The sequence below is a fragment of the Bufo bufo genome, chromosome 10, assembly GCF_905171765.1.
Source record: "Bufo bufo chromosome 10, aBufBuf1.1, whole genome shotgun sequence".
NCBI classification, from domain to species: domain Eukaryota; kingdom Metazoa; phylum Chordata; class Amphibia; order Anura; family Bufonidae; genus Bufo; species Bufo bufo.
The window spans coordinates 24,896,142-24,906,293 of NC_053398.1; the positions used below are offsets into that span (position 1 = coordinate 24,896,142).

The window sequence follows — 10,152 nt, forward strand, 5'->3', positions numbered from 1 at the left end:
TCTGTCTTTATGAACTCCTGGGGAGTGAACCTGAACTACTGAACCGCGGAGAAGCCCTGCCCAAATCCCTACTATTTTTAGCACAGGAAAAAAATATATCTTGTGCTCTGGTTCCTGATTTCTTTATTTCCTCCTATGATCCGAAATGTTAGAAAGGGTCATAACAAAGCAATAGTGCCGCCATGCTGCATGGCACAGCCGGCTACATACATACCGGAAGACTAATGTCTGCCAAACGTGTCAGGTGTCTGGGCCTTTGGGGGAAGAGGGATAAGGATCAATTAGTTGGATTTCAACATGTCTGATCCTTTTGCTCTCACGGAGATAAGGTGCCTGGCAGCGCTTTACTCCCCTCCCCCATTTAGAAAACATGCGTGCTCGGACAATATGATCCTACATGTGTATGAAGGGGTTGGGAGTTTTAAAACTTAAAAGGAGTTGTGCAAAAATGGTTATTTATTTATTTTTGCAAACCCCCCTGTTCCCCGTTCCCCCCCCTTACCCGACCTGCTTCCTGGTGCCAGTGCCCCGCTGGCTCCCTCACTGTAAACATCCGATTTGACATTGCCCCACCTAACCACGGCGGTGACCGGCTCCCCTTACGTCATGACAAATGGTCACATGACACAAGGGGATCAGGTCTGCAATCACTGGCCACGGCGATGTCAACCGGATGTGTACATCGAATGAGCCCAGCGAAGAATCGTAGGCCTGGAGGAGAAGGAGCGGGAAGCCAGCACCTTAAAGCAGGTAAGGCTACTTTCACACTGGCGTTTTAGTTTCCGTTCGCGAGATCCGTTCGCGAGATCCGTTCAGGGCGCGGTCCAAAATGGATCAGTTTTGCTCTAATGCATTCTGAATGGAAAAGGATCCGCTCAGAATGCATCAGTTTGCCTCCGTTCCGCCTCCATTCCGCTCTGGAGGTGGACACCAAAATGCTGCTTGCAGCGTTTTGGTGTCCGCCTGACGATGCGGAGCCAAACGGATCCGTCCGGACACACAATGTAAGTCAATGGGGACGGATCCATTTTTACTGACACAATATAGCACAATAGAAAACGGATCCGTCCCCCATTGACTTTCAATGGTGTTCAAGATGATCCGTTTTGGCTATGTTACAGATAATACAAACGGATCCGTTCTGAACGGATGCAGGCGGTTGTATTATCTGAACGGATCCGTCTGTGCAGATCCATGACGGATCCGCACCAAACGAGAGTGTGAAAGTAGCCTTAGTCATCTTCCCTTTAAGGGTCCAGTACAGTGGGGTCACTCTTGACCAACCCCTTTAAAGGGGTTCTCCGGGAATGCACAATTCTTAACAGCTGCCAGCAGCCTGTCTCCCCTACTGAAAGCATTATAGTCACCTGCCCCATGTCGCTCCGGTCCTCCACGCTGGCTCCTGCGCCTCCACCTTGCGGTGCCAGGTTTGTTTTCATCCTCCCTGCCATGGGCATAGTCACACAATCCTCTTCAGCCAAACGCTGGCTTCAGCTGTCACGTGTCTCTTGTGAGCACTTCAGTGATTGGCTGAGGAGGATCAGATGACCATGTCGGGGAGGAAGAAAAACCCCAGACCGGAGGATGGAGACACAGGAGACAGCGGGGAGGATCGGGGCGACGGGGGCAGACGAGTATGATCCTTGCAGATTGGGGGGCAGACGTTAGAAATTGTGTATTCCTGGAGAACCCCTTTAACACTCCAGATACCATTGTACATTTTGGACACTTGTACCCCTGTACAAAATGGCTCAACTGCAGATCAGATCCAACAAAGCCCACATGGTCACATGAACCAGGATAATGGTTGACAAAGAAAGCACAGGAATCCAGTAGATGCCACTACTGCCGATATGGTGAAAACCGCCATAAGCTCCACAGAGCAGTGAGCGCATTAGCTGAAAAGCAACCGGTTGGAGACTGCGTTCCCTGCAAAGTCCAGGCCGCCATAGTTAAGTACAGGACGTGCAGTGATACAAGTCATCTACTGGCATGTAAAGTTCGCATGCATCAATATTGCATCCCACAGTGCACCCAAAGGGAAGAGCATGGCATAACCAGCTCTAAAGCACGTGGTCCGCTGCGGTGAGCCTCCGGTCAACTGCAATGCCATAGCGGGATAAATGGGATAAGCCAATTGGATGATGTTGTGTCTGGGCAAAAATTAGCATCGATCACCTGCACCATTATATGCCATTTATTGCCCTCTTGTGTAACATTGGGGAGAGGGGGGTCGCCCTCTTTAGGCTCCAGCATGTAACTACAACCTCTGCCATGTGCTCACCCAGGGTACATGGAAAACCAGCCCACCCCCAAGACCAGACGGCCGCTTTGCCAGTCACTAGACCCTGCCATGCCCGCAGCAAGTTGTATCGCAGCCAGCCTGTCGCACTTCGTGGAGAACGATGGAAACGTCATCCGGTGCGGTACGTCTACTCACTACGGGGAGAAAATGAAAGCTGCGTCCTGCTAAAAAGGCACAAAATACCAAAAAAAGCCCAAACCAAAAGGAAACAGAAAACCAAGCAGGACATGAACATGGTGGTGCTGCTGCGAACAGAGGGTTAAGTAGAGTTTGACCCCTCGAGATTCGCATTTCTTATAGAGGGAACCTAAGTGGGCTCCAAGTGCAAGCCCAGGACCCCCCCGCTGTTCTGCGGAAGAAATCTTGGATGATGAAGGGGGTTCTGTGGGTGAGATCAAAGCTTGGTTGGGAAGAAACATAATGGATCTGGGTCCGGCAGCACTCCGGCCCAAGGATGTATCAGTAGTGGCTCTGCTTTTTCTTTTTTTTAGCAGGTCGGCGATGACAACATTTAGGAGATGGAGATTTTTGGGAGCGGGTTTGAGTGCAGATTTGGTGCCGAAAATTGCACTGAGAGCACCTCCTGTTTTCTGCAGTTCATGCGGCCAAGGATTTTTGCTGCACGGTTTTTCAGGTCCTGTCTTGGTGCGGTTACTGCGCAGAATCCTCACAAAGCTGCGGTGGATGGACTAAAGCGAAAACGGGTCTGCGCCATCCAAAACGAAAACCCACAGTGCTTTCTGCTATGGGATCTGCTACGAATTTTGTCACAAAATCTCTCGTGTGAACCTACCCTTTCAAATCCGTACCACGGGTTTCTGCTGGGTATTCCTTTCTGCCATGTGTGAATGAGAATTGCTAAACAGTCATTCACTTTGCTGGTGCTGTAGAACGCTGCACGAAAAATCTGCTACAGCGAATCCGCAGCTAATCAGTCATGTGTGAACCCAGCCTTAGGGAGCTTTCACTCTACCTTTTTTTGGCATTTTTCGCTTGTTAATAACGCCATGAAATGAGAGTGTTTTCTTTAGAAGTTTAGGCCCCTTTCACACGGGCAAGTTTTCCGCGCGGGTGCAATGCGTGAGGGGAACGCATTGCACCCACACTGAATCCGGACCCATTCACCTCAATGGGGCTGAGCAGACGCATCACTTGTGCGTTGAGTGAAAAATAGCAGCATGTTCTATATTCTGCGTTTTTCACGCAAGAAAGTGCGGATGCGGTGTGATTTTCACGCATGGTTGCTAGGTGACGATCGGGAGGGGGACCCCATCATTATTATTTTCCCTTATAACATGATTATAAGGGAAAATAATAGCATTCTTAATACAGAATGCTAAGTAAATGAGGGATGGAGGGGTTAAAAAAAAAAAAAATAATGTTTAACTCACCTCATCCACTTGTTCGTGCAGCCCGGCTCGTCGTCTTTCTTCTTCTTTGATGACCTGGGAGGAAAAGGACCTTTGGTGACGTCACTTCTCTCATCACATGGTCCATCACCATGGTGATGGACCATGTGATGAGCGCAGTGACGTCACCAAAGGTCCTTTTCCTCCCAGGTCATCAAAGAAGAAGAAAGAAGAGAAGCTGGGCAGCGCGAACAAGTGGCTGAGGGGAGTTTAATTTTTATTTTTTTTAACCCCTCCATCCCTCATTTACTTAGCATTCTGTATGAAGAATGCTATTATTTTCTCTTATAATCATGTCACGCAACCATGCGTGAAAATCACAACGCATCCGCACTTGCTTGCAATTTTCATGCAGCCCCATTCACTTCTATGGGGCCTGCGTTGCGTGAAAAAACACACAATATAGAGCATGCTGCGATTTTCACGCAACGCACAAGTGATGCGTGAAAATCACCGCTCATGTGCACAGCCCCATAGAAATTAATGGGTCCAGATTCAGTGCGGGTGCAATGCGTTCACCTCATGCATTGAACCTGCGTAGAAAACTCGCCCGTGTGAAAGGGGCCTTAGTCTTTCCCCCGCCACCCTATAGAAAAGCCTACGGAAAAAAATGTCAGAAAAAAAATAGCACACTCAGAGCATGCCGCGAATTTTAAAAATATTCAAAGGGGCCACAAAATACCAGAAAAACTTTACAATAAACACTGTGGGGGTCATTTACTAAGACCAGCGTTTCAGACTCCGGTCTTAACCCCTGCGCTGGTGGTGGATCTGCCGGAGTTATGAAGAGGAGCAGGCCTCACCTTAAAGGGAACCTGTCACCAAAAAAAAAAAATCGCCTATTAAGCTGTTCAGAGTACCTTATAGTGCTACATAGTTGTGTCCTATAGCACTTTTTCGTCCTTTTCCTGCATTTATCGTCACTGAGAAATCGATGCTTTAATCAGCCGCTGCCCCGTGTTTCAAGTCAGGCTTGAAGTCAAGGGGGCAGCGGCCTAGGCGTCTCCAATCCTGCTTTTCCGGCCTCTCGCCGCCTTGATTGACACGCCGCATCTTAGTGCCGGGACCGCGCTCTCAGCCCGCATGCGCAGTAAAGGGCTACTGTAGCGCGATCCCGGCTCCGGGTCGTACACTCAGCCGGCTTCAGTCTCACTACTGCGCATGCGCCCGCCAGCCTTACATACTCGCGCCCGGCATCTTCTCTTCCTGCGCATACAGAGCGAGAGTATGTAAGGCTGGCGGGCGCATGCGCAGTAGTGAGACTGAAGTCGGCTGTGTGTACGAGCCGGAGCCGGGATCGCGCTACAGCAGCCCTTTACTGCGCAGGATTGGAGACGCCTAGGCCGCAGCCCCCTTGACTTCAAGCCTGACTTGAAACACGGGGCAGCGGCTGATTAAAGCATCGATTTCTCAGTGACGATAAATGCAGGAAAAGGACGAAAAAGTGCTATAGGGATAGGACACAACTATGTAGCACTATAAGGTACTCTGAACAGCTTAATAGGCGATTTTTTGGTGACAGGTTCCCTTTAACTTCGGCGCATCCAGAGCCAGTCTAAATGTAAGACGGCTTCCTTGCTGTCTTACATTTAGACCATTTTCTATACCTAAAACAGGCTTAGGCTACTTTCACACTAGCGTTCAGAGCGGATCCGTCTGGTGTCTGCACAGACGGATCCGCTCCTATAATGCAGATGTTTGTATCCGTTCAGAACGGATCCGTCTGCATTATAACTTAGAAAAAATTCTAAGTGTGAAAGTTGTTCAGACGGATCCGTCCAGACTTTACATTGAAAGTCAATGGAGGACGGATCCGTTTGAAAATAGAGCCATATAGTGTCAACTTCAAACGGATCCGTCCCCATTGACTTACATTGTAAGTCTGGACGGATCCGTTTGCCTCCGCACGGCCAGGCGGACACCCGAACGCTGCAAGCTGCGTTCGGGTGTCCGCCTGCTGAGCGGAGCGGAGGCTGAACGCTGCCAGACTGATGCATTCTGAGCGAATCCGCATCCACTCAGAATGCATTGGTAGCTGGACGGATGCGTTCGGGCCGCTTGTGAGAGCCTTCAAACGGAGCTCACAAGCGGAGCCCCGACGCTAGTGTGAAAGTAGCGTTAAAAAATGACTAAGGAGACGCGCCTGTCGGCCTGTCCCCTGCCACGCCCACGTTTTTTAGACCTGGTGTGAGCGGTGGAAAAGTTGCAGACTGAGGTGCAAATAACCCTTGCGTCGCAATCTGCACCAGAAATACGCCTAATATATAGTCATATTTCTGGATGCTAAATGACCCCGTGTTTGTGGGACGTTTTATAATTTCCTACTGTCCAGCACATAACATCTGACCGCAGCTGTTTTTGCTCCAAAAAAACCCCCCACAGAATTAAAAAATAATAATGGCAATTTTGGGAAAAAAAAAATTTAAAAAAAGTGTGAAACCCCCTTAGCCACACTACAGGAGTGACATCCGCAGAGGTCAGAGAGGGCTGATGGATTTACCACACACCGCGTCCTGGAGCCAAATTGTTAATAAAAACCTATTACAAAAGTATTTTAGCCCATAGTCTTCAAAGAGGTCGGCCACCATAACATAATTTTTCCAAAAATGATGCAAACAGCAAGGTGACGTTGTGAGGGAATCTGCCCCAACGTCCTCACAGCTGAAGCCCTGCGCCCTTCTTTCAGTGCCGTCTCTTACTGACTGTACCGCGCCAGGAACACGGCCATCGATGAGGGCGAGCACGGGATCAGATGCATGCATCAGCCATGTCGCTTCTAGGACGCAACTCAATGCCGGTAAAGAAAAACGCTAGTATGAAAGTACCCTAACTGGTGTGACAGATGGCTAGCCTCATAATATACACACAAAGATGCCACGTGCTGCATGCTAATGAGCCGATACGAGTCCAGCGGTTTTTCTATTCAGCGCTGTAGCCACTCCCCTATTCACTTGTTCAGAAGCTCAAAACCCCGCGCATGCGCGCTGTCTGATCAGTGTAATGACGCACATTCATAGCTGAAAGTAAACTGGGCCTGCATCGGCTCATCCTCACTTCCAGTGGACCAGTACAAGCTGGAGTTATTTGGCGGGCAGAGTGTACATCTCGGGTAAGCGTTCTCCGACTCGACAGCAGCCGGCCTCACTGGTCACACAGACTCTCTCTGCTGCCCCACACTTTATTTGGTTTTGCATTTAGAACATTACACTGATCAGACAGCGCGCACGCGCGAGATTTGAGACGAGAATTTCGTGGCCAGAAAAAAAAAAAAAGAGACCTGTAGATGATAAAAAGGGGCGTGGTTTATGAAGTCCTTCATTTTAATAATTTGTGGGAAAATGAATAACAGGGAATGCAAAGGTACTATGTTACTAAGGTAAAAAAAGGGGGAAGAACATACTATTGAAATTAGTAATTGTAATAAGGGCTAGTTAGTTCATGGGGTGATAAACACATGACAGGATCCCTTTAGGATATGCTGGTGCTAGGAAGAAGTTGTCATCGGGGTCTGACCTTAGGATATTCTGGGGCTAGGAAAGAGAGGCTGTCATCGGCGTCTGACCTTACGATATTCTGGGGCTAGGAAGGAGAGGCTGTCATCGGGGTCTGACCTTAGGATATTCTGGGGCTAGGAAGGAGAGGCCGTCATCGGGGTCTGACCTTAGGATATTCTGGGGCTAGGAAGGAGAGGCTGTCATCGGGGTCTGACCTTAGGATATTCTGGGGCTAGGAAAGAGAGGCCGTCATCGGGGTCTGACCTTAGGATATTCTGGGGCTAGGAAGGAGAGGCTGTCATCGGGGTCTGACCTTAGGATATTCTGGGGCTAGGAAGGAGAAGTAGTCATCGGGGTCTGACCTTAGGATATTCTGGGGCTAGGAAGGAGAGGTTGTCATCGGGGTCTGACCTTAGGATATTCTGGGGCTAGGAAGGAGAGGCTGTCATCGGGGTCTGACCTTAGGATATTCTGGGGCTAGGAAGGAGAGGCTGTCATCGGGGTCTGACCTTAGGATATTCTGGGGCTAGGAAGGAGAGGCTGTCATCGGGGTCTGACCTTAGGATATTCTGGGGCTAGGAAGGAGAGGCTGTCATCGGGGTCTGACCTTAGGATATTCTGGGGCTAGGAAGGAGAGGCTGTCATCGGGGTCTGACCTTAGGATATTCTGGGGCTAGGAAGGAGAGGCTGTCATCGGGGTCTGACCTTAGGATATTCTGGGGCTAGGAAGGAGAAGTTGTCATCGGGGTCTGACCTTAGGATATTCTGGGGCTAGGAAGGAGAGGCCGTCATCGGGGTCTGACCTTAGGATATTCTGGGGCTAGGAAGGAGAGGCCGTCATCGGGGTCTGACCTTAGGATATTCTGGGGCTAGGAAGGAGAGGCCGTCATCGGGGTCTGACCTTAGGATATTCTGGGGCTAGGAAGGAGAGGCCGTCATCGGGGTCTGACCTTAGGATATTCTGGGGCTAGGAAGGAGAGGCTGTCATCGGGGTCTGACCTTAGGATATTCTGGGGCTAGGAAGGAGAGGTTGTCATCGGGGTCTGACCTTGCAGGGGCTAGGGAGAAGAGGAACGTCACATCTCATCACTGTCATTCTGTTTCCATCTCCACTGGCAGAAATACGGACCATCCTTGGAGAACAAACTAAATTCAGAGCGGTTTCTGCCGCTTTCTAGGACAAGACGACTTCAACCAACGCACTCGCCACTGATGCCCGCACTAGATGGCACAAGGAACCACAGACCCGAGGGCATCTGCCATGCCGCCCTGAAGTTTTAGAGGAATGTAGTAACGTACATACGTCTGTGCCGCCATATTACTTCTGGTCCCGCTTTCTAGCAATATTATAAAGTCGCAGGATGTCCTCCCCCATGAAGCAAACTTAGAACGACACGTAAATAACATTTTCACACAATTTTTTAACGAGAAGGGAGAAAATGAAATGAAGGAAGGCTCCCAGCCCTGTAATGTCCGGCGTTGTGCCCGCTGCGCCAGCTGTCACCGGGCACACTGCTCTTCCTATACAGGTCTAGGGCACATCATGTGGAGAACAAGGGGGCAGACAAAGGGTTAACAACTCTGCAACTACAAACCCCAGCCGACCCCCGAGGTCACAGGCTGCTGGGAGTTGTAGTTTTCCAACAGCTGGAAAGCCACAGGTTGCAGGGAGGGGATGACAGCAGCAGGGCTGGGAGGACATGTGCCATTCTCGGGTCACAGCCTGTCTGCACGCCCGGATCGGGTGTCAGGCCTGCTGCTGGGGTGGATCCCCGGGCTGTGGTGAATGTCCTCCCCTGGTACAGTGCGGGAGCCCCTCCCTCTGATCGTCGGCTGGAGGAGATCCGGCCCTGAAGGACTAGGCCTCGCATCCCCGGACTTTCCTACGCCATCTCACCGTCCCAGGCGCCGTTCTTACCTGGGTTTAATCCCGGCCGCGCTCCGCTCGTAGGCCCAGGCGGCAGAGGAGGCTGGGGCCAGCGGGTCGGTAAAGGTGGGAGTCGGGTAGTTCCTGTCCATCATCCGGGAGAGGCTGCGGTTCTTCGCTTCCAGCCCCCTCACATCGTCCCCGGGAGGCGGTGACGCAGTGGGCCGTGTTATGGCGGCGGCGGGGGGGGGTCACGTCAGGCTCTCACTCCGTGGGATTGAAGTGCATGGTGGTGAGCCCGGAGCTGCTCCCCATGTTGGTTTATTTCCCAGGATGCACCGGGCACGGCGCCTCCTCCCTCTCCCCCTTCTGGTAGCAGCGGCCTAGTGCAGGCCTCCCAGCCAGCAGCCCCGCCATGAGAGCGGCCACATCTGGAGGGACGTCACCCCCGTCATGTGCGGCCACACCACACATACATGTACCACACATACATCACATGTACATATACGCACATACATATATACAGCACATGTACACAATAAATAAACATACAACACATGTACATAAGCATCTACATACATGTACATATACGCACATACATATATACAACACATAAATGTACACACCTCTACATACATGCATACCTACATATACAGTCATATATACACACCTACGTACATGCATGCAACCCATAGTACATACACAGATTTAGTCTGGTATAAACACTGCGGTCAGTCCATAGTCTAGTGCAGGGATCAGCAACCTTCAGCACTCCTGCTGTAAAACTACAACTCCCAGCATGCACACTTACTCAGCTATTCTTGTAACTCCCCTAGAAGTGAAAGGAGGATTCTGGGAGTTGTAGTTTTAGAACAGCTGAAGTGTCTGAGGTTGCTGATCCATAGTTTGGTGTAAACGCTGCAGTCGGTCCATAGTATGGTGTAAACGCTGCAGTCAGTCCATAGTCTGGTGTAAACGCTGCAGTCAGTCCATAGTCTGGTGTAAACGCTGCAGTCGGTCCATAGTCTGGTGTAAACGCTGCAGTCGGTCCATAGTCTGGTGTAAACGCTGCAGTCA

General features: G+C 50.5%; 1 protein-coding gene across 1 annotated transcript in view; it reads right to left on the reverse strand.

The window, feature by feature from the left end:
- The window catches only part of QSER1 (glutamine and serine rich 1), a 55,624-nt gene extending 46,166 nt beyond the window's left edge, over window positions 1–9,458 (reverse strand). Inside the window, exon 1 of the mRNA XM_040410054.1 lies at window positions 9,127–9,458. Coding sequence (XP_040265988.1) covers window positions 9,127–9,230 — 104 coding nt within the window. The 5' untranslated portion in view covers window positions 9,231–9,458. The remainder of the gene's footprint in view (window positions 1–9,126) is intronic.
- Between the last annotated feature and the right edge of the window lie 694 nt (window positions 9,459–10,152).